Below are 25,094 nucleotides of genomic sequence, written 5' to 3'. Positions count from 1 at the left end.
GCAGTAGTATCGTCGTTTTGGCCGTTTTTACAACAAACTACGCTATGGCATGTTGCGGCATGGTGTTTTGTTGTGTTTTGAAGAGTTTTCAGCTGTTTTTGGGACATGTCATTTTTTAACATTTTTGCCTTACTATAGCCTTACCTTTTCGGTCATTTTTTAAACATGCACTTCTATGGTGTTTTTTTGCCATTTTTGCAACAAACTATGCCATGGCGTGTCTCTACACGCTATTTTATGCTGTTTTGAGATGTTTTCAGCTGTTTTTGGGACATGTCATTTTTTGACATTTTTGCCTTACTATAGCCTTGCCTTTTCGGTCATTTTTAAAAATGCACTACTATGGTGTTTTTGGACATTTTTACAACAAACTATGCCATGGTGTGTCTCTGGACGCTACTTTATGCTGCTTTGAGTTGTTTTCGGTTGTTTTTGGGACATGTCATATTTTGACATTTTTGCCTTGCTATAGCCTTGCCTTTTTGGTCATTTTTTAAACATGCACTACTATGGTGTTTTTTTGCCATTTTTGCAACAAACTATGCCATGGCGTGTTTCTGCACGCTATTTTATGCTGTTTTTAATTGTTTTTAGCTGTTTTTGGAAAATGTCATTTTTTAACATTCTTGCCTTACTATAGCCTTGCCTTTTTGGTCATTTTCTCAGCATGCATTATTATGGTGTTTTTGGTCGTTTCTGCAATAAACTATGCTATTGCGTGTCTCTGCACGCTATTTTATGTTGTTTTGAAGAGTTTCGAGCTGTTTTTGGGACATGTCATTTTTTGACATTTTTGCCTTACTATAGCCTTGCCTTTTAAGTCATTTTTTTCAACATGCATTATTATTGTCTTTTTGGCCGTTTTTGCAAAAAACTATGCTATGGCATGTCATGGCATGGTATTTTGTTGTGTTTTGAAATGTTTTCAGGTGTTTTTATGACATGTCATTTTTTGACATTTTTGCCTTACTATAGCCTTGCCTTTTTGGTCATTTTTTCAACATGCATTATTATGGTGTTTTTGGTCATTTCTGCAACAAACTATGCCATGGCGTGTGTCTGCACGCTATTTTATGCTGTTTTTAGTTGTTTTCAGCTGTTTTTGGGACATGTCATTTTTTGACATTTTTGCCTTACAGTGGCCTTGCCTTTTTGGTCATATTGTCAGCATGCTATATCATGGTGTTTTTTGCAGTTTTTACAACAAACTTTGCTATGGCGTGTCTCTGCACGCTATTTTATACTGTTTTGAGTTGTTTTCAGGTGTTTTGGGACATGTCCTAATTTTACATTTTTAGCCATTCTATAGCCTTGCCTTTTCAGTCATTTTTTTAGCACTCATTATGATGGGGTTTTTTGCCATTTTTGTAATATTCCATGTTATGGTGTGTCTTGGCAAGCTATTTTATGCTGTCTTGAGGTGTTTCCAGCTTTTGGTCATTTTTTCAACATAGTATATCATCGTGTTTTTGGTTTTTGGCGATGTCATGTTTTGACACTTTCCCAATTCTATAGTATACTGGACGTTTTTGCAACATTCTTTGCTATTGCATGTCTCGGCACACTATTTCATGCAGTTGTCAACTGATTTCATTTGTTTTTTTGGCCATGTCATATTTTGACATTTTTTGCAATACTATAGTATACAATTTTCAGTCATTTTTTCAGCATGCTACATTGTGGTGTTTTGGGTGGTTTTTGCAACATTCTATGCTATTACGTTTCTGGGCATGTTATTTTATTTGGTCTTCAGCTTTTTTAGTCAGACAACTCACGTTTGAAACATCTATTAGCAGCAAAACATGGTCAGAGTTTGGCGTCTAGGCTCCAATATCATTACACCCCACAGATATATTTACATAGAGATATTGAGAGTGATGAGCAAAACATCTTGAACTCCCCCAGTCAGAGCCTACAGGTAGATGCTGGGGTGGTGGTGGGGCTGAAAGAATCATGTAATTTTTGGCTGTTTTTCAGCATAGTTTAGCATGACTCTTTGGTTACATTTCGGATGACATCCTTTAGTTTGAACTTTTTGGCATATTTTACAGAACATACTATAGTCTGACTTTTAGTCATATTTTGGGCGTCATACACTTAAGATTTTCTTTGTATGACATACTATAGTTTGAAATTATTCTGGCATATTTTGGAAGGCATATTGTACATGTCATCACCATAGCGTCATCCTGGAATAGCAGATACAGAAAAATACCTTGAGTGTTTGCAAAGATCCAATATGAAGACTTGGGACAACATTAATATCTTCCGACCCCTAACCCCTAACTTATTGCACTGGATGGGTGGATGTTTTTCAGAGCTGAAAGGACACAAGACTGATGCAAAATCCAAAAATGCACTGCGGTAATTGTATGATGCCACCAGCAACACCATTCCCTGGCAACCAAAAGGAATTTTCATAGCAACTTGTGATTTTAATCAACTCATTCTTCAACTCCAAAGTTTTTTTTAAAGATAACTAATAGATCTACCTTGTACTTTGTATCTTGTATCATTAACTTGTTGGAATCATAGACTGTGTATAAAAATGGAAGACGTGCCCCCACTTTCCCCCGTATGCTTAAGTAAGGATAAAATACCCAGGATATTTACGAGAATTTATGGCTAGTTTATATGTCATAGAATATACTGAAGGAAAAACAAGTCTATCGAGTTTAAATGAAAGCTTAGGTGCTAAGCATACTGTGGTTTGCATTCATAGTCATGCTGCCATCATAAATGAGAGCGCACTTTTCTCTTCATCTTCATCAATTTCATCTTGGATTGACAAATTGATTCTCTAAGTTCCTCAAAGAACCATGGTAGCTGAAGGATGAGAATACTTCTAGCTAACTGGCATTTTTTTGTCTTGTGTGGATGCAGAAGAAGGACCCAAAATGCAGAACAAACAAAAGGGGAGCCACAAGTACAAACTAAAGGCGAACTTTAATGCTGAAGATTATCCACAAAAAATGTAGAATAAAACAAGAACAAAACTAGACTGAAGCAAACCAGGCTAATGAAAAGAACTCCGGTGAAGAACTGGGCGGGAACACGACAGGGAGAACAGGAAAGAAGCAGCAGGGACGACAAGAACACAACCAGGAAAACAGAAAAACAGACAAAGGATGAAGGGAAACAGGTATATATACAGAAAGGAATTTATCAAGAAAAGGACACACAGCTGGGTAGGTGGACACAGGAGCAGGAGGGAAACATAGGGATTGGTTAACTAAAGAAGGTGTGACTGGAAAAACTAGGCTGCAGCAAATGAGCGTTTAACAGAAACAGATGTGCAGGGGAGACTGACAGGGAATGACAGAAAATACTGATAACACAGGTGAAACAAATCAGTGAAACAGAGACAGAGGGACACATAATCAGGAAAACAAAGAGAAAGGGAGAGAGACAGAGAAAAAGCACAGGTGACAAACAAGGAGTAAAAATACAAAATAAAACAGGAAACAGAACATCAGTATCTAGAAACAAGGGAAAACTAGAAAACAGAAAACCCGAAGACAAAGTCCACAGTGTAACAAAACCCCCAAACCATGACAATTTGTAGGTGAGCTATGTTAAAATAATAGGAACATGCTGATGTACTCTGCTCTTGTGCAGTAGATCAGGATGTGGTAAATCAGCAAGATGTGCTGGGAACTTTTTTTAAACTCCTCTGAAGCCATAAGCACGCTTGTGTGTACCCGATTAGGGAGGAAGCACTGAGAAACTAAGAGAAGGTCTGACGTATGCGGCTACCAAGGAAGGAACTTGAAACTGTACACTGTCTTAACTGTAAACAGTTAGTGTCTGACCTGCCTTAAATTTTTGAGTTGATTGAATTTGAAAATACAAGTTGAATCATTACAAAACTTTCTCAACTTGCCTGTTTTAATTCAGCCAACTTAAAAATGAATAAATAAATAAAAATACTTCTGACAGTGAAGCTTGAGGAGCACTCATCATCACTCTAGTGAGTGTTCTCCATGTCTAGATTTTAGGTCCTCAAAAGGCTCATGAAGCCTCTGTTAGTTATGAGTCTCTCTCCAAATTGATTAAAACGCTTTTGAGCTTAAGAAATTGTTGTTAGAGTAAGAAGAACAAAAACACTGCTAACGCAGCAAAACAATGGACTGAAACATGTACCAGGTTTCATTGGCAGTAACATCCCCAGTTTGTTATTCTGTCTAAGGCAGAATGATTATTTTATTAGATATATTTCTATAGATTCAGTTAATATACCTATACTATAATATGCCTTTTTTTGGTTGTTACTTGTACTATGCACAAAGCATGCTTCCTGCTCTGAGCACAACTCTTCACATTGGGCCAACCCCTTAGCACCACTTAACCCTGCCCACCCATGCCAACTGAAAAGCATGCATGCCAGACAACACACACAATGCACATACACAAGCAAGTACTGTTCTAGTTAAGTGCCATGGTGATTCAGAATACACAATCCCACCAGTAACCATGAATTCACCCTGGAGGTGGGAGATGCTCCTTATCAGCCTGTGGATACAAGTGGGCGCTGTGCCTGGGATACATTGCAGGGATGGGACTGTCAATCATCTGTCAAGGGAAGGTAAGGCTTAAGGATGGTTATTTTATGTACTGAGGTACAATTTTGAACCAATTCTCAAACAATTCAGGAGCTCAAATTTTTCTCAATTACTGATTATTACCACTGAAAATACTGGTTATAAAGAACCCCCAAAGTCCCAAATTGTGTTCTTTATTAAGTCTTGTGAGATGTTAATTTGTGCGATTAAGAAAATACGTTGAAGGTAGAAATTACAGTTTTGTGCAAACCAGTATAAGGACAAAACAACATGTTGTTCAAAGTTACTATCTTGTGGGAATGAGGTATATAATACCACAAAGATCTATTTCAGGCTTCCTGCAATGAAATATCTTGTTCTCTCAAGGTAACTTTACTTTTTTAAACTTTTTTTTCTCGTGCTCATGTATCATATTCTTAATTTCTCAAGCAGATATTTTGCTCTTAAAGGATGAGCAGGATCCAAAATGTTTCACCCGGACAGAAGAGGATTTCACCTGCTTCTTTGAGACTGCAGACAACAACACTTATGATTTACTCTACAGGTTAGACAAGGAAAGTTACTGCATGGACAGTAAATCTCGAATGTGTATTATATTAAGGGACCTCAGAGAAATCATTTAAACAGTACTTTCATTAAAAATGTTCTGAATCATATTGTTCAGGATTTTTTTATATTCTTGACAAGCTGCTATTTATTTAATGTTAGTTATTTTTGTTTATTAGTATAGGTGGGAACTTGAAGTGTCTTATCATAGGCTTCCCCACTTTGTATTCTAAGACATAACAGGTTTACGTTTATTATTATTATTTTTTTAAAATTTGAATGATGTCATGTTTTTTCTACTTCTTTCTTCACTTTTGTCTGCATTTGAACCCTACATACATTTTTCACATGTATGATTAGTCACCTTAAAGCACTGTGAACTGCACTTACATGTGTGAAACATGCCATACAAATGGTTAATTAATTGATTAATATGTATCACCATGTCTATTGTTCTTGTCACTTATTCTGATGAAGCCCGCCAGAGAAAAGACGTGAAATGTCTGTCCAGAGAGGAGAGGACGGAACCTTCCTCCACATCTACTCATTTCCTGAGCGGGATGTTTTATTGTTTGTGGGCATGCACCTTGAAGTGGTGGAGCACAACACCAACACCAGCATCTACAGTCGGACTGTCTCTGTGGAAGACCACTGTAAGACATTTCTTTTTAAAATGTTTACTTGATAAAAAAATTATTTGAAAAAAAGAAACCATATGCATAAGTGAGCATATGTGTGGTGATTCTGTCACATGGGCAAAAAGAGATTTCAGATCCACTGTACACAAAAATATAATTGGTTAAGGTTAGGACGCAGCATTCATCAGAATGCTCCAAGGGGTATGGGCATAAGGGTCACAATGTGGATTCAGTGATTAAAAGTTCATAAATGAACCAGTTTATGTTGGCTTATATGGTTAAAAAAACTTGACCACGATAAAAAAATAGGTGGTTAAATACACAAATATAAAGATGCAATACAATATAGTTAATAATAAAACAGTAGGGGAAAGCAGGAAGAGTAAAAATTAGGGAAAAATTAAATTACATTATTAAAACTATGACTAATTTTTTGACTAAATCAGATCCAGTCTTTATTTCATATTTGAAAGTTCACAGAAGGATAAACACAGGAGTAAGGGTTAGGATTTTAAACAGGTTTAAGTGTTTTGTTTACAAGCTTGTGTGAGCGATGAGGATTTTCTATTTGCAGAATATAATTTTTACATGTTTGCATCTATCTTGCATCCTGGTTTAGAGGACCAAAGTTCTAAGCATGAAATGCAAGAGAGGAAGTACTGTGTGCTAGCGAAATGGCAAGCATCCAATACAACGAGCAGGGTTAGCTGATGCTCAGGCAAGATAAGCGCGTTCTGGGTCTTTGCAGTGATCTCCGAGATTATTATTATTGACTGATTCTGCAATGTAATTTTTCCATCATCTTTTTTGTGTCCAGTGCTTGTGGACCCTCCCTTCAGTGTTTCTTTACACCACAATGGCCGAGCAGGACAGCTGCAGGTTTCATGGCAGACAAATGTTATGAAATACTGGAAAGATTATATGAGGTCTATGGTTCGATACTTCTCCAAGGGGCTGGGAGAGAAGACAAAAGAGGTACATATCATTTTAGCTTATACACACTATATGTGAGCACATGGGCAGTTTATAAAGCATTTAGGTATCGGTACACCCAGCGTGTGAGTTAGTCTGGTGGGCTTTTGTGCTCCATGCCAACTGTCTTTTGTCTTGACTGCATCTTTATGGTAATTATGGAGGCCCCCAAAGTCTAAATGTGCTACTCAATACATTAATAAATAACAGTGTTTGCCAGATAATTAACATGGGGTATTAAAAGAAGATGGAGTTTTACATATTGTCCTTAAACCTCAAAATCAGTAAGTGACTAAAAAGTAGGATAAAATAAAACATTTAACATTTTACATGAACTTTTAAGTTAACTAATTTCTATTTCACTTTGACTTAAATGTGTGAAAAAAAACTAAATATACAAAAAATAAATGAATAAAAAAGCTAGAAATGAAGAAGCCATTTGCTTTTAGATTTTATTTTATTTATCAAACAATGTTATTTATGTAATCAATTAAATCTGTATCTCATCTGATAATCAAGTTAATGTGCTAGTTTGAGTCATTAATTGATGCAGTAAAACATCACTACGTGTTTATTTTCTTCTACGCTGACAAACCTGTTTATTACACGAGAGTCTGTAACCTATCATTTTTTTAAATTAACTTTTTTCACTAAGTACTATTCATGATCTTTATTCACCTTTGGGCCTGTTTTGGTGATTACAATAGGTGATGAATAATATTGTAAAATCTATCATGTTTGTGATTTCTAAAGGCAAAGACTGGCGACATATTAGACTCTCTGGCACCAGGGGAGGAGGTTGAGGTCCAAGTTAAGATCAAATGTGCCTTTAACTCAGATGCCGGACACTGGAGCCGTTGGTCAGCCCCTGTGCGAGCTGTGGTCCCCCAAAGTGCAGGTGTGTCTAACTAAGAAGAGCGTAATGTGTGAGGATGTGGCAAAGAAGTGGTTATCCACAGCGCAACATCTCATCCTGTGACCTCTTCTGTCACAGATGCAATACCTTAACGAGAAATTCTTTCTCTTTTTTTTAGATGATACTTCACTAACATGCTACACGACTGACCTACAAAATATAACCTGCCGGTGGAATAGGAGCAGATATGGGGAAGAGAATGAGTATAAACTTTTTTACAAGATGGGTCTCAGGTACATTACTGACTACATTACTACTACACATTCTCTCACTGACTGAGAAGTCCTCAGATCTCTGTGCTAAAGTAAAAGTATGTTACATTAAGTTTTAGTGGAATATGAAGTTGTTGTTTTTTTATTATATCCTTCCTTCTTGTGCTCCTATCATTCCTTTCATTTCCCATTGTATACTAACCACAGCAATAGACAGAACTTTTAAGTTATGCCCCAAAACGCACTGACATTCCCTTTGTTTGGCTGTGATTTGCTGTGATGATCTTACAGTGAAGCTTTGGGATGGACAGAGTGGACCAAGTGTCTCGCTGACAGGGACTTGACTGAACTGTGCCGCTTTCGTGGAGATGAGTCCAGAAAAATCAGGGTGAAGCTCAGCAGCAGTTCAGCTCCGATTAACAGAACCTTCTATACTCAAGACTTCACTCTCAACAAGAGTAGTGAGTCATTTTTTGCTCTCTTTGGATGTGCAATCTGTGTTTCTTTTGCTTTTCGGGTTAGTTTTGTCTTTGATTTTATTACATCAGATATGGACAACAGAGACTAAAAACTGCGCTGTGCTAAAAATTGTTCATGTTAATTACGGTTTGGTCAAATATTACTCATAGGCGAAGATGCTTTCACATCTGCTTTTACTAAGCAGTTCAAGGAACTCTGTATTACTAAGCAGTTGCACCACAAATAAACTAGAGAAATTTGAGTCAATATATTTAAGCCCTTCTTGTATTAATATTACATTACACACATTAATATAATCTATAATACAAAATCCTATTTGATCATATAAATCACATAAATTATATGCTTTCTCTACATTACTTGCAGCAGACTACATTTTCCAAGTACTATGAGAGTAAGAGCCCAAGGAGCCTAATTGCTACCTCTTTTTTTACCTCTTAATTTCTCAAGCCTCAGAGAATTTTTGTCTCCATGTCTTTCTGTACTGAATAAATGATTTTTTTTTTTAGTCAAAACATCCCCACCGTATCATCTGAGAGGAGCACTACAGAAAGACAGGTTGTGCTTGAAATGGGAAGCTCCTCTTTTGTCTCTGTCAGCTCACCTGCAGTATGAAGTTGGCTACCAGATCAAGGAGAGTGAAGCATGGATGGTAAGATGTTTTTATGGCTACACAAATTTATGTTTTTCTTTGTTTATTTTTGTAATGGCTAAGATATCTTATACTGGTAGGACTGTGTCTGGCTCTTTTTTTTTACAGTGGTTTGTGAACTTTTTTTCCAGTTCTTTTTTACTCCCTCAGCTCTTTCAGATTCGCTGGCAAAATTTGTTCATTAGTAAACTTAACGTCTGTGGAATTTAATGGGAATATATAGAACTTTTAGAATAATTCTGATAGTGTTTGTAGACAAATAATGGCTGCTATAGCAGTATTATTGTCATTCTTGATGTTACCACTAGATAGCACCAAAGAGAGGAAGATCAATCCCATGTACATATGGCAAGTGGCAGAGTAAAAAAAAAAGCAAGATGATTTATTATATTGGTTTAAACCAATGGATGCTGCACAAATTTTAATGTGCTGAAACATGATTATGCAAATTTTTTTTTTGTGTAAATAAAGCAGTAAATAAAATAAATTCAGGAAATGAAAGAAACTGAATGGTAGGGAGCATGACTATATATTATCACTAAGAAGGCCAATTTAATGCTCTTAAAACCGAACGTCAAATTGACCTTTCTGTCCCCAGACGGTGTCCCTAAAGGGTCCTGAGACCAGCGCATGTCTAGAGGTTCCAACAGGTAGCCAGTACAGTGTTAAGTTAAGAGCTAAACCCAATGGTTCCATTTACTCAGGCTACTGGAGTGACTGGTCAGATGTGGTAACTGGTGACACCCCCACTGACATAGGTAAGCTCACACTGATAAAAAAAAAAGTTGCACAAAATGCAATGCAGCAATTTCTTAAGATAAAGAAACTGCTGCAGTAGATTCTTAATTATTTTGTAAGCTCTCAATAAAACAGTTTTGTTCCATTTTGTTTGTGATAACTAATGTAGTAGTATATGATATGCACTGTGCCTTGACATAATAAAATACATATTACAGACTTATGAAATGCAGTTCTCTGTTGCACTAATTATATAACATTACTGGGCATCATTCGAACCTTAATGCTGTATAAAAACCTTCACAGGCATATTACTCGCGCTCGTGTGTATCCCTGTCTCAATGCTGATTATTGCACTCATCTTCATCTCCATGTTTTCCACATACTTCAGGTAGGTAATCAGCCACCTCTTAGGCTTACATTTTGAAATAAAATAAAATCCAAACAAAAAAATACATTTTAAATGGATATCAGTTTGTACTTTACAATCACTTGCATATATTTTAAATCTAATTTCATGCTATTTTTTATTCTAGAAATCATTTTAATCTCTAACCACTCTACCATCTACTCAGCTATTTTCATGTCATTTATTTTGTGTGCTTTTGCAGCAAGCTCAAGCATTATTTTTGGCCGCCGGTACCTGACCTTGACAAAGTCCTTCAAAGTTTTCTGACAGACATTAACGAGCCAAAATGGGTAAATTATTTAACAATTTATACATGATATACATGCACTATTACATTGCAAAGAAGTAGCCTACATAGCATTCCATTAAACGAAATTTGTACCCTGGTGAAACAGTTTTTTCTTCTACAGGAAAAATCAGGTTGTCTGACTAATTTATGATAGGATATAGGTAAAACACAAGTAATAATAAAGTATATATTTTAAGAGTGATGTGAGTCTAGGTAACAAATTAAATGGTGTTTTAATGGTGTTCCCCGGTGTTATAATGAACTACTTTGTGCTTACACTACAGAATCCTCCAATAACAGCAAAGCAGTGCCCTGAGGAGACCACTTCATCTGTGGTGGAGATTATGTCTGAAGACGAGGTTTCCGAATTAGGGAAGCCATCAGAGGAATCCACCCAGCTCCTGTCACCAGAAAGCCTTGGGATTGAAATCTTTCCAGACTATGTGACTCTGAACAAAGACAGTGTCATTCTCTGCCCAAACGGAAACAAGTATGTCTACGAGGACATTGGAGAGAAAGACGCCCTGGGGGCGAGAGATGAGCTCTTCCAAACATGTCACTGTCCCTCCACTGATGGATCAGCCAGCTTAGGCAGTGAGTTTCTTAACAGTTCCTACTTGCCCCAGGCTGAGCCTGCAGACAGCTTCGACTGCAAGTTCACCAGTGTGAGGGGGCCAGGAAACCTCTATACTAATCTCCCCTGCAGCTAAATGTTCAGTTGTACTTTTTTACCACTGCTGGTGCACATTAGATGTATACACTTTTTTTTAAGTTTGGGTTGGAGTTTTTTTGCACTTATTTTATAGGACAGCTAAGTATAAAAGGGGTAGAGATATAGGGGATAACAGTTCACGTTTTAGGTTTAAATGCTGTTAAAAATATTAAGATATACTAGAGTAGATTTTTTTTTAATAATTGTAAATATGGTTTCTTTCATATTAGGGCTGAAAATTTATCTCCACCGCACTGCTGTGTGGCTTTATGTCCACTAGAGTGAACAGGAGATCACAAGATATTTTGTGAGATGGCAAGAAAAGACTCCACTGAGTGGCTTTGGTGTTCCAGGAAACAGTATTGTATAGTATCTGTTAATGAACAGGTAGAAGGCTATTGTCCTACTACGCTTACTTACTTTGGACAAAGAATTGGGATTAGGAATTTTGAGAGGAAGATGCATTAGAAAAAAGAAAGACGAATTTAAACTGACACCCATATAATATACTGAACATACATAAAAGTGCAACACTTTTGTTTTTGCTCCCATTTTTTACAGGTTAATATTAAATATGAATGACTTTCTGTAGCCTTTTATTGTGAACAGTTCAAGGTACACCTGTGAGGTAATGGTGCTGTTTAATAAGCATCTTGACATGCCACAGCTGTCAAGGCAAGTGCTCACTAAAATGGATTTGAACACATTTGTGACCAAAATTTGAGAGAAATCTATCTATCAAGTCTACAATTTAGTCTTGGGACTTTAACTTAAACCTGTGAAAAATGGGAGAAATAACAAACATGTTTTTATTTATGTAGTTCTCCCTTATGGCACCTTCAGTTGTATTTGTCACAATATAAACTGAGAATGTGACAGATTGAAACTATTACTGTTAAAACAATGTGTCAGTTTGAGTTTGTACTTTAAAATAAATAATTCTAGTGTAACTTCTGCTCAAATTTTCCAAATTTCCTTGCCAATGTTTACTGTTATATTAACTCTTGTCTCAAGCTTTTGCTTCATTATGCATTATATTATAACTTGAGGATTTTTATTTTTGTCAATAAACAATAAAGCTATTTTTTTCCTGTTGCATTTTTAGTGAAGGCAACCTTTTGGACTTTTCTGGGAACAAGTCAAACCACAGCATAAGCATTTTTAACCGACTTGAGCAGCTTTTCTTACTTGTAAATAAATAGCAACAGTCTATATACAAAGCTCATTTCAATCTGTCTTACATTTTTGGTGTCACTAGGTGGCAGAAGAGATCAACGGTCAGAGTGAATTTCTGTGTCGTCAGAGTGAGTCCTCACTGAGACACAGGCAGTTTGTTCTGTACCGCTGAAAATGAGAGCACAGTTAGATTTTGACCTAAAATCACAATTGTATTTCTTCTCATCAGATGCCTCATATCAACATGGTCCTTGAGGATTAAACTTGCAAATACATTATCAAATGCTGTTAAATAAAATATGAACTGTAATTACATTGATCCTAAAATGACAGTTAACCACAGCAGCTGGAGATTATTAAAACCTGATACCACAAAAAAGCACAACATCTGAATGTTAGATGTTAATTTATTACACAAAGTAGACGAAAGGCTCAATTTAAGATGACTCAAATAATTATTACTCACAACTTGTATGAAATCTAAGAGACCTCAGTTGGAACCAGGGCAATCACAACATCATGACTACTGTGGTGAGTAAGGGGGTTAGGAAGAGGATAACAAAGTCAGCACACATTTTCAGGAGCGGTTACTCACAGACAGGTTTTGCCAGTCAAGAGCCAAAAACTACATTAAATGTTCTGATTTTAAATCAGCGATAGGAAAAGGTTATGGTGCCCCAGAGCTGGACAAGCCATGGGTGATTTGAAGCAATGTGAGAGGGGGTGACAATTTTAGATAAAATCCAGTGGTTGACATAATCGACTGTGTTTGACTGCCCCTGCCTGGCTCAGCCTTCTGAAGTAACTGCGTGAGAATCACAACTGGATGCTCTTGCAACCATGCTATCACCCAGCATCCAGCAAGCCCGCCTTCTGTAAAATATACTACCAGTGTCACACTTTAACAGCAGTCCATCACATCTACAGTGTTCGCCAGACTGTATGATATCATGACCATAAATTAGCCTGGATCGTCTATGAGGCAATAGCAGCGGGTGGGAGAGAGCGAGTGTTAAGAGTGAGGCAGAAAGACAGAGAAAGTTTAAGAGAGTCAGTGTTTACTGGTGTACAAGCCTCTCCTCCCAACAGGAATTCTTTCCATGTTTCATCACTGCCCGCTTGCCCATACGCAAACGTCTGCAGAGGGAGGCTGAATCACCTCCTGATGTCATTTCCTCAACTTTCACTTACAATCACATTGAGGAAAAACATAATTTCACGTCTTTACAGTATATAGTGTATGTACAGTATACACTTTCACACACACACTATCATATCTATGGGCCTCAAACACCAATTCAGCAGAAATAAGGCCACCAAATCAGAGCTCATCCTTCACACTGTTTGCAGCTACCAACATGGAAACACATCAAAACGGTTAGCTTGTTCTGCATGCTGAGTGCAAACTCTCTCACTGCAGTCACATTCGCTGCTATTGGATTTAGTGGAACAGACATCAGTTTCACAGCATGCTCTGAGTCAGTTTGAGTAAAAACTGCCAGACGGGAGAGAAAAAAGAACCAGTGTAATCAACAACACAGGCAGAACCAATGGAGTGAGAAAACTACAGTGCCTTCAGACTCATTCAGCAGGAGTACAGTCGTTGGTTTCCCATACAGACATTAAGAGGAGCAGAGGTGTTATGTTGGAATAAATGAAAGCTTAATTGTATAATAATGAAAACATACATTCCCCACACAGGCAGATTTGATCCGTCCTCTGTAAGGTTGGCACAGATAATTGGCATTCCTACATGACTCTAAACAAAGGCTCACCAGGAGGGATGCCAAATTGCTAAAACAAAATGGTCCTTGTAGAATAAATTAAAAGGCTACTGTTCGCTCCTGTAGCTGGCAGCAATTACTGAAATCAGTCAAAAATTGTATCCAGCACTGTACAATCAGAAGCTATGATTATTATGCAACAGTTATGAAAAAGTAAGAGCACCTCAGGTCTCAGTGGCAGTACATTCGACATCAATCGCCAATATTGACATTAAGTTTTCCATCATATCTTCAGAAGGCTTTTCAAGAACTGTATTTTCAGAGTGAGAGATCAAAACCTCATAGATGTGGCCATGCATTTTTATAAAATACAGAATGCTGTGTTAGGGGTTTTGAATATTCTAAGGTTATGAGATATATTCAGCACCAACTGTAAAGAAACAGCAATAATTTAACATGTTTGTGGATGTCATATAGCTGTATTTTGGTTTTGTTTTTGCCTTCATCTTACACCAAAATACACTTCTTGAAAAATGCATTGCAAACCAAGTCCCTATTGAATTATCTACCCAAACATACGCAAAATTAAATCACAGTTAAAATGGTGCATGTAAACAGCACAAACCATTTGTATACATTTTCCACTTTAGATGTCAGTTAGTTATGTAATTCTTAAACCTGCAGTGTAATGTCAGACAGACTCTATTTCAATGGCAACAAAAAGGATTTATCAAACAGATCCATCTGGTTTTGTTGCTCCAGCGCTCCGTTCTGTGTGGTCCTCTTAAACGGTTGTAAACATCGATTAGAGTAAGCAAGGATTGGTCTAGACACGAGCAGTAGGGGCTCTCCAGGTTCAAAAGGCTGGGGGGAATTAACGTAACACATGTTTTATTCCTCCTCTGATCTGAGATCAGATTAATTACAATCAAACTTTACAAGTTTGTAGACTAGTTGGGGCAAAAAGTGTCAATAACTATGTAAAACATGTCCGGCTATTGAACATGTGAAACTAAATGACCCATTTTCTAACCTCTGAGTCTTCTTTTATCTTGTTTTCAGCTTTTTATAGAAAATATAATAAGATTACTTTTAATGTAATGTCCTAATTATTGTAGAGAGAATAGCTGTGTTTCCATAAACATATTTTTATGTGTATTTTAAGTGTTGTTTAAGAAAAGCTGTGTGGAAATGGAAAATTTCATTAAAACTTCCTCAGTTATGCAAAATAGTTTTTATGGTCCCTTGCGGTGGTTTTTGCCTTTGTCCAAAAAGAGTTAATGCAATAAATGGGCTTTGCCAAATGAGTTCTGACATAGGAGACATTTAACTACCAAGACTGATCAGCTGTTTCCACTGATGGCGTCTTCATTCAATGCTTTAGAATCATTACACTAATTTGTCTTCGTCTCCAGACAGCATGAAACATACCCAATACTGGCTGAAATAAAAGCGCAAATAAAACCTGGCCAGTTGAAACACTTTCCTGAAAACCTAACTCAATTGTTCTCTTGTAGATTAGATGAACAGAGCAACTTCCGGGGCGCAATCTCTGCTTATCTACTCTGTGTGCTGGTGGATCGCAGCCCTGCCTAAAGCAGAACCTAAACTTGAGACAAAACTATGCTTTGTAGAGCCTTGTTTGATTTCCTTGTCAAGATTTCAAAAGTTTGTTTACAATTTCCTTGTTAATTGAATGGAAACACGACTTATGATAACGTAAAACTAATTGTCATCTATTCACACTTTTTGAGAATGTTTCATGTAAATTAAGTGTTTTGGCGGAGCAGGGAGACCAGATGACTCCCTCCAATTTATATTTTCTTTGTCCCTCAGCAATAACACACTTGCCTATTCTTCCTCTAAGTACCATGATAGTTTTGCTAAACTTCAGGAGCCTTTGTGATTGGATACAGGCTCTGATGGTTACCATGCACTGAGAGACCTCCTGGTGAGCGTGCTCAGATGTTGGCCTTCTTGTTGATGAGTACAGAGCAGCATGTGAGGGCTCCATCCACTTTGACCTTCTCCATGTTGGACACGGGGATCAGCATGTGGTCCTTCAACTTCTCAAACACCTGCGGGACAAGCAGACAAGTCTGTCACTGGAAAAACTGACTTCTTTTACATCATTCTGTTCAGAATTTACTGACGATTATTACAGAATTATGTCAGCTGAAATTTAACAGATCATCACAATGTTCAGCCAAATATCATTGGAAAAAACATGTTTTAATGCCGTGATATATTTCAGAATCAAGAACCTTCCCCTGTACATTAAAAAAATAATCAAATACAAAATAGATATCGTCATGGCAACAGCTGTTAACTCTCTGCCACCCGACTCTGCCATTGGATGCCACATCTGTGAGTGAGTGCAACAGGTACTGACCAGCCTGTTCTACAACAAGCCCTTCAGAAAAGGCTGACGTACAGCTCAGCTGGCAGCCGTTGAACTGAAAGGGAAAACTTATGCAACACTTTATTTTGTTTACTCTACTTGACAACTTGTAATGTGTGATATAAAAGAGCTGTGGAGGGACACAAAATGTAAAATAGAAAAACAAGCATTCATAAAGATTTCCTGGTCTCCCGGCAAAATATATATATAAAAAAAGATGGGAGTGAGAACTATTACGACATTCACAAAAGACCCTCGTAAAGGAGTGTGTCACCCTGTGGACATGTTCCAGAAGAAAACCAGTGTTTTCCTACCGGACTTCCAAACCAGGATATTTTTCTCTTTAAACTCTCATTTCAACCCTGCTGTGATAGTGAGCGAGGCCTTGCGGCACAGCCAGAAGACCAGTTAAACAAATTCTTATCTCATGATGCAACATGGCTGATGAAGCCTCTGGTGATCCAAACGCCATGTTTAAAGACGCCGCTCTCATGTGCCTTATAACTCTAGATTCTTCTCTATCCAAAACATTTTGTATAATTTGGGCAGGAGTCAAGGTCTGGGCTCTCCTTAAGTAATTCAAACAATGGCACTGCACCACCATACTCAAACACCATCACATCAGTTAACTAGAATTACGGCCCTTGCTGTTGTATGGCCCTGCAAAACAGTCAAGTTGCACTTACAATTTACATTAATCTCTGTGGAAAACATGGTTGCCAATGGATTTCCAGATAATAAGATATCTGAGCCAAGACTTCCTCTTTTTTACACCAGGGATTGTGCATGGTCCAATTAGCAACTTTTTGATAGGTTTTTTAGGTCGAGACGATTTTGACAGAAATCTGCTTATAGATGCAGAATAAAAACAAAAAAAAATTGAATTAAAAGCTAAAGCATTGTCATAGGACAAGTGATGGGTTCCGCGATGTCGGTCAATACATTGCCATCAGTAGCAACATCACCAAAGCAACCGGATGGAATCTTCATAGTAGTGGCTGATTTTAATCAACTCAGCCTTCAACTCCAAAGATGTAGTACGATCAAGGATAATTGTAATTTCGTTTTTTAAACTTTGTTTAAAAAATGACCAATAAATCTACCTTCTACTTTCTCTTTTACTCTCCACACTGGATGTTTATATGCAGCCAAGGTCAGCTCAAACATGACTGGCCAATACTACTCAAACTACAAACGAAAACCAGAACCCTTTTGATATGAATCTTGGCCTGTTGCCTACAGATTCTGCAAGTGTATGCAGATATCTATTAGGGGAACACAGACGTGTGTACCATATTTAAAAGCAATCCATCCAATAGTATATGGAGACATTTCACTAAAAATCTAAAAAGTCAACTTCATAGTAATGCCAGATTAAAAGTTGGAGGATCACCAAAGTCAGACGGACACATCCTCTAAGTAACATAGACTTCTGTTTGGCAATCCATCCTACACTTGATGAGATATTTCAGTCTGAACCAAAGTTTTGGGCATCATCCAAAAAAACATCATTTAGACCACATGATTGGAGGGTCAACTCAGGGAATTTTGTGCTTTTGCATAACTCCCCCAAAACAACACCACTAAATCCCCTGCTTTTTATAGCATCTCCCCCTCCAAAGTGTCTCTTTTTTTTGGAACATTTCAAGCTGAGTTCTCATTACTGCGGTTGATATTTATATGTCAGGTCAGAGGGTGGCATGGTCCCACACAGTAGGAGCTGCTATATTTCACTGGGCCTTTTGTCTGCTCACTTTGTTTATCTCAAAACCAAGCCCTCTCGAACCGTCGCCAGTGCTAACCATTTAAGATGCCCTATTTCCACCCCCTCCGACCCCCACCAACCCACTCTCACGACCCCCTGCCTTTGTTAATGTGGAACTCTTATGTAACTTCACGAGCAAACTAAAAATAGACCGGAGATTAGCACAGACAATGTTTAGAGTTCGAAAGCAGCAGAAGTCTTGTAGAGAGTCTCTGGGATTGTGCTGAGAAATTTCTAAATCTCAGCAGAGGAACACGCAACAAATTCCCTTGGGAAACATGTACCAACTGTAGACTTACTGTACAACAAGGCATGATAAATGTGCTATTCATATTTTTCCACTTTCTTTAAGCTACAGTTTCTTAAACACAAATTGGGAGCAAAAATAGGTCCCAAGCCAATTTCTGGTGGGTTTGAACATTTGAAAGGAAACTGGTTCATGGAACAAACATACATTCCTCAAATATTGTTCCAAATGGTCCGTTCAAAGGTGCTTCCAAAGCAGAAAGCACAAAATACACAAATAGAATTTTATTATGCTCAAGTTGAATTCCCTCAGTTAATCTTCCTGGAAAAATCTACTGAGCCTTCACCATAGATGTTAGGCCAAAGACGTATAATTTTGCGAATTCTTCCGTCTAAAAATAGCTGGCGGAGGTAGGGGTTTTAACCACAGAGTACATTTTGAGGTCTGAGCAGTGTCTCTGCAGATGCTGGGTTCGAGCCTGTGAGAATCCTTTCGACTTGTTGTGATGTGGAGTGACCCCAAGGCATCTAAATAGCACGGATGCTGCTCAGCCTTTACCAAAACCCAACAGGCAAAGTGAGACAATAACATGTCATTCACAGTGAACTACTGTGGAAAACAATGTGTAATGTGTTGTGAGTGAAAGGAACATCTTGACTCTGTTTGGAAGTAGGTCACTGTATGTCTGAAAGAAATTTACGGAAAGTTGTGGTTATATGCATTCAGGCAGTGATGGTGTAAGCTGTGAGACACTGTTGGAGGTCATTTCAGCTAGGTATGTCTAGCCAGCACACAGCACTTAACAGTTTAACAAAGAACACATGCTTTAAGCATTGTTCTTAAGACGGCATCCAGAGCAAACCATCAGTATGTCTTTGGCAATAATTAGTTTTATCCTTGTAGATTTCTTTTAGCAGTTCCTGACATAGTGCCAACTTGGCAACAATAAGTACAAAAGACAGTTTTCTGTCTAACAGCAAGCCATTTATTTTGATCAGGAATTGGTGCAGCCAGGGAAGTATTTTTTAAGGTATTTTTTGGCAATTTGCCCTCATTTCATAGTAAACCTTGGATCATGAGGATATCCAAAACAAGTACTTTAAAGTGTAGATAAATGAAAAACAAATTAGATGTGACATTTTTGGTTTTGTAATAGAATAGTTTGTAATTTAAAGTATGTAAACCTGCATTAACTTTATTTTTACTTTTTATTTTTTGGCAACTTAAGACCCTGACACACAAAGTCGTCAGTTGGTCGTCGGGGAGCGTCTGTCAACCCAGTCGCTGCCGTGCGTCCTCTGCTGTTTGTCCTCATCAGCCATTGTCAGCCGTTTTCATCCCATGTAATCACTCTGGCTGGCAATTTGGCTTAGCACATGAGAAGAGAAACATACGTAAAAAAAAAAGTAGACAAAGGGCTAAAGTCAAGGAGGAGTGAGACTGAAACAAACTTGTTGTACAAAGTAAGATCATTCTTCGTCGAGACACAGGCGACATGAGGTGATACAACAGTCAACATTCATAGCCACTAAGTCTTTGATGTTGGCTTGGTATCAGGGCCTTTAAAGACACTGCAGAAGATAGAACCAGCATGAGATCTTCATACCTGCAAACAGGTATGCACATGCATCCCCCCATTCACTGGCATGAACACAAACACACACCTTCAAACACACACACTTCACCTCCATGCCAAATTTCAGAGTTTTGAGGGTCTGACCAAGAGCTGCTGGTTGAAACTAAAAATATAAATTACAGCAGCTTTAAGAACTGTTTTAAATCAAGTTTTTTAAGGGGAAAAAAAACACCCAAAGTCTCTGGCTCCTAGTCTGGCGTCTGAGTCATGTCCACAAAAGCCCACATCACATAAAACTGCCAGTTCCTTTGTTAAAAAAAACTGTGCTGGCTGTGGTTGACTTGTGGTGGTCTGTGTAAAACAACCACATACTGTAGATTCTGCAGGGTTTCCCTCTCCAGCCACTTGTTTATCTCAGAGGTCTGGACAGGATGGAGAGCGACAAAGGCAAGTGCTCTTTAAATATAAGCCACTAAACCAGCGTGACTGTCCTGACGGTGTTTCTTCCTCCCAAAGGTGTAGCCTCAGGATTGTAAATGAATATGTGATTTTGCGCATGAGATAAAGTCACGCTGTGTGGATGTGAAATGAGCCGAGCATTACCTTGGCACTCTCTGGATACTGCTCTGCTGTGGTGTGCAGAAGCACATGCCCCTTATTAGGTAGGTTCATGTAGATGCAGTTGGCAGCCAAGTCGTCAGGCACCGTCAGTTTGTCATAGCGATGGTCACTCATCTGCTGCATAATCTACACACACAGATAAAAGACAGACAATAGACATTTAGGTTAACTAACGGGCTGCATGGTGTCCACATGACTTTCACAGAGACAGACAGAAAACAGTTATTCAGACTATCAGGCACTTTGAGTCAGAAGCAAGGTCACAATACCAAAGGCAACACCACATCTTTCTGCGGGCCAAACCACTCTCGGGGCCTGGGGGGCCTTAATGGAGAACACAGGAGCAGACAGACATTCTTTCTCAGCAGATGTCATGTTATTTATGCAATCTGAAGGAGGCTAAGGTGGGACAGGCGGTGAGGGGAGGGGAGAGAGGCTGAGAAGACGCCCCTGTTGCCAAGTGGAAGTCGGGGGGTGAGGATGTTATGACCAGAGGAGAGGCAGGTGCCTGTTAATGTTTATGAGCAGAACATCTGCGGACGGATACCTCAGAGACGAGGAGGGGAGGGGAGGTGGAAAGTGTGTTTAAAAAAAAAATCCAAAGCGTCAACATTCAGAAAAGGTATTTTGAGAAGTGAGAGTTTCATCAGATATAGACATCCTCTTATTTCTTCTCTCTCCATGCTCCTCTTTTTGTCATCACCCTCTGTCTTTAAAGGGATTCTTTGCCAATAACTAACCAGCTTTGTATCTAACATCGAGGGCAGTGTGTGTGTGTGTGTGAATAAACTGTGTTAAACTTCCCTCTATCTAACCAGTGCTAAGATCTCCCTGCTCCTTGGTCAACAAAACTTTTGCTGGCTCCTGGGCTGCTGCTTAGACTATAGGCTGTACTTGCACATTTTTATATTGCCCACCACCAATACCGCCAGCACGAACACAAACAGAGAAGTGGATCAAGAGACAGACCTGCATATCACTCTCTCTCAAACTCATATCAAATGGTAAAACTAGGCAGTGCTTATAAAATATAAACTGAGATCTATTACTGTATTGCCGATTTCTCTAGTAAAAAGGTTCTCAGAAATATCTTTTAGTGCCCAGCTCAGCTGTAATCGCGAGAGTTTGTGACCAGGAATTGGGCACGATACTGTTTCCTGCATAGTGAAAAGGGGGGACTGAAACAACTGAGATCAAACAGTAAAACTAAGCAGCAGTGTTGCCAACTTGACGACTTTTTCACTATATTTAGCGACTGTTCTGAACCTCTAGGCAATTTTATTTCTATTTAGTTAAATATTTTGTAATTCATTCCCATGCATTCTGCTCAGAGAAATCACGTCCACCTCCATCATTGGCACCGAGTCTCTCCCCCTCTCTCCTCTTGTGCCATGCAGTAATTGTGTGGTAGGCAGGAGGAGAGGAGACGCTGCTTGCGCTGAGAGTTCAATTGTAGTGAGTTTTTATGGTTAAAGTAAAGCTCTTGCTGGATTGGAAGTGTTGGAAAGTGCTGCACTGTTTTGTAACTGCCATAGCTCTCATGCCATTTAATTTTTTTGTTGAGATTTTTTTTGTTTAATCTAATTCGGCAAAGTTTTAATGCCTCCATTAATGTGTGATGACGTCACCGCTATGCAAATTACCGTACAACCTCATCTAGCAACTTTCAGTGAACTTTGGAGAGTAGTGCTAGCTAAGAGTTGAGTTGGCATCACTGCTAAGCAGTGCTGATCAAATATAAACCAAGATTCTGTTACTGATGTGCCTATTTCTTCGTCAAATATTTTTAGAAACATGTTTTAGCCTGCTGTTTAACTGTAATATGAGATCATTTGTTGCCAGGCGGCCATTAATATTATGTTGAAGTTGATATTAATATGAAGTTGAAGTTTACAATGCTGTAGATCAGATTTTGCTCATAAAATTCCCCAAATGCCAGCTATGGGACTATGGGACTATTCTGCATCAAAAATGTAAAATGTATGACATCTGGCTTGACGCACACATATGTTTTGAGGAGTGGGTATGAGCGAATGTGATGACACAACTACAAATGTGGGAGGAAAATGTGAGGTTTGTGAGCACAATGGGCTTTGTAGCAGAAGATGTTTTCATTTCCCACTGACTGGATCTGCTGCAATAGGGAAGATCGGGGTGTTTGCTGAGGCATGAAAGGCCTTTTCCTATGTGAATCATAAAGAAATATGAATCACTTTGCTTTGCTAGACTACTAGCATTATAAGTTGAAGACACTCACACTCCTTGTAACCTGAAAAAAAAAAAAAAAATTATTGCGATGTAAACAGATGTCCAACTGGTCCAACCCAATAGCAAATGTGCTGTTTTAACTGTAAAGGCTTTCCTGGGAAACTTTACTCAGCACACAGGAAGTGACACATTTTATATCTCTGGCAGCAGCAACACTGCTTGGTTGGAATAAACAGAAGAACAATCGTGCGGTTAGTATGAGCACTAAATCCCATCATTAAATAGAAAACCCGAGGAAAAAGTTGTCACACGACTGGACCCATTGTTATATGTTCTGGGAAGTGCCGTGCAAAGCCAAAAAAGTAATTAAAATTTTGCTACAACAAAGTTAAACACAGACTAAAAAGGGGAAATCATGCATTACGCCAGTACCATAACTCACTTTGGATGTATAAACACTAAATTAACAGGCCCTAATTGACAAAATAAATCAAATTCATTTTACAGGAGCTGACAGTGTCATTTCTGAGTGCAAGGCTTCAGGGTGGAGTACATACAGTGTGTGCTCATACTGTACATCTGCATGTGTGTGACCCGAGCAGACACATTCCCAGATCACTTGTGGGTGTGTTAGGTGATTGCAGCAGCTCTAAATGAAAACACTGTCCATGTGCGTGACTGCCAACACGGTCTCTCACACACAGTAGGATTAAGAGTGGTAGAGTTGAGAATAAAGGGTGACTCCACCAAAGAACACAGTTCCTGTTTCACACAGAGTCTCTAAAACATTGTGTTTTCTCAGTAATAACTATTGCTATGAGGAAAAATGTCCTACGGCAGAATTACATCGTGTCTTTGTGTTAAGTTGGGTCCATGAAATGCAATTCATTCCTCCGTAAATTCACCTAGCTAATGGAACAGTCGGTTCTCTGTTTAAAGCCGGTGAGTCCAAATGAATCAGTTTAAGGCCGGATTAGTCTGTCATACATTTTTAAAAGATGGTTTAATTTATTGAAATATCAGGGCTCCAGAAATTAAAAATCAAGGGCAGGTTACCTTGATGTCTTTAAGTAATACTTAGATGAGACTTTCAGATGCTCTTAACAGCATTTCAGCTGACTGACATCATTAATAAGCCTCAGATTTGTGCGTCATCATCAACTGTTTAACAGCCAGAGAAAAAAAACGGAGAACCAAGGCTTCTACACAGTCATCCTGGCCCTGGACCAGGCATACAGCTTCAGCACATCAGCAGCAACTTACTTCTGGACAGTGGCCGAGGTCCAGTTAATACACAGAGTGGTAACTGGGCAGCAGAATGTGCTCAGTCAGAGCTGCTAAAACAAAATATTTACTGGAAGGTAATAAAATCCCCTCCTGGGCAATCTCAACCAGTTAACATAAACACTGACAATTTACTGGACTTGATGCCGTCCACGGTGGTCATCAGCATGATCTGTATTTTGGCCCCTGATATGAATATTTATGATGCTCATTGTAGTAAGCCGTCTCAGGAAGTCTCTAAAAGTTTTACAATACTTCTTTTCGCTGATGAACAACAGCAGGATGTGCAAGACAGATCTTACAATGGGCTGCTTCCAACTGCAGAGGGGAAATGAAACTGAAATTAGTTCCTGTTGATGTACAATACTGTAAATGTTTGTTGTTATTCCTTGACACACATTTCACTCTGAAAATATTATTGGTCTACAGAGAGTGTTTATTGCTACACCCTAATGTATCCGATGGATGATGAAGGAAGGGAGGGAAGGGGAGGATGCCAAACATCTCTGATAATGCTGAGAAAAGAACAGAATCCAGAAGAGCACCCTGGAACAATTCACATTTTTAATGTTTCTTTCCTACTATCTTTGAACGAACAAGGCAACAAACCAGAAACCCTTCACTGTACCATGTGATATCAGCTGCTGCTGGCAGACTCTGCTGCTGACTCAGGGACTTGATAACATACTTGGCAAGGAAGCCCACTGCTCAAAAGCCATATATGGTCCTTTCCCTGATATGATACATGCTGCAAAGCTCATCCATTTTTTTTAGCCATGCTGGAGCTGTGACTCCTGGGATGGCCATGTCTGCCGGTCAGACTGTATAAAACAAGTTGATGTAACCACCGTGACATCACCCACTGGTTTGTGAAATACCGTTTTTAAGCCTTGAGTTTGGCATTTTGTCCGTCACCACCTTGGTGTTTTGCAGCCAATGGTGACCATTTGGAAATCAAGGGTGGAG

General features: G+C 38.6%; 2 protein-coding genes across 6 annotated transcripts in view; one reads left to right on the top strand and one right to left on the bottom strand.

Moving 5' to 3' along the window:
- Window positions 1-2,927: 2,927 nt before the first annotated feature.
- ddah1 (dimethylarginine dimethylaminohydrolase 1) overlaps window positions 2,928-25,094 on the bottom strand; it is a 100,888-nt gene continuing 78,721 nt past the window's right edge. For 2 of the 4 annotated variants that reach the window (XM_042514495.1, XM_042514501.1), the window contains exons 6-7: window positions 20,619-20,762; window positions 12,586-16,104 (exon numbers count right to left, since the gene is read on the bottom strand). In XM_042514495.1, the coding sequence (XP_042370429.1) occupies window positions 15,988-16,104; window positions 20,619-20,762 (261 nt within the window). In that variant the 3' untranslated portion in view covers window positions 12,586-15,987. Of the gene's footprint in view, window positions 3,329-12,367; window positions 12,471-12,585; window positions 16,105-20,618; window positions 20,763-25,094 lie in introns of those variants that run through there. The other 2 variants (XR_006107339.1, XM_042514507.1) reach the window with 2 other exon arrangements.
- mpl (MPL proto-oncogene, thrombopoietin receptor) lies at window positions 3,424-11,304 on the top strand. Of its 2 annotated transcripts, none has more exons than XM_042514488.1 (12): window positions 3,424-4,585; window positions 4,995-5,106; window positions 5,586-5,761; window positions 6,564-6,721; window positions 7,472-7,616; window positions 7,753-7,867; window positions 8,138-8,307; window positions 8,836-8,978; window positions 9,577-9,736; window positions 10,023-10,107; window positions 10,328-10,415; window positions 10,699-11,304. In XM_042514488.1, exons 1-12 carry the CDS (start codon window positions 4,381-4,383, stop codon window positions 11,122-11,124), a joined length of 1,983 nt encoding a protein of 660 aa, XP_042370422.1. In that variant the 5' UTR covers window positions 3,424-4,380; the 3' UTR covers window positions 11,125-11,304. The 2 variants fall into 2 exon arrangements, with proteins under 2 accessions (XP_042370422.1, XP_042370415.1); XM_042514481.1 differs by having other exon boundaries at window positions 4,992-5,106.

The sequence above is a fragment of the Plectropomus leopardus genome, chromosome 3, assembly GCF_008729295.1.
Source record: "Plectropomus leopardus isolate mb chromosome 3, YSFRI_Pleo_2.0, whole genome shotgun sequence".
Classification (NCBI taxonomy): Eukaryota; Metazoa; Chordata; class Actinopteri; order Perciformes; family Serranidae; genus Plectropomus; species Plectropomus leopardus.
The sequence above is the reverse complement of the archived record's forward strand: the minus strand, read 5'-3'. Positions and strand labels throughout refer to the sequence as shown.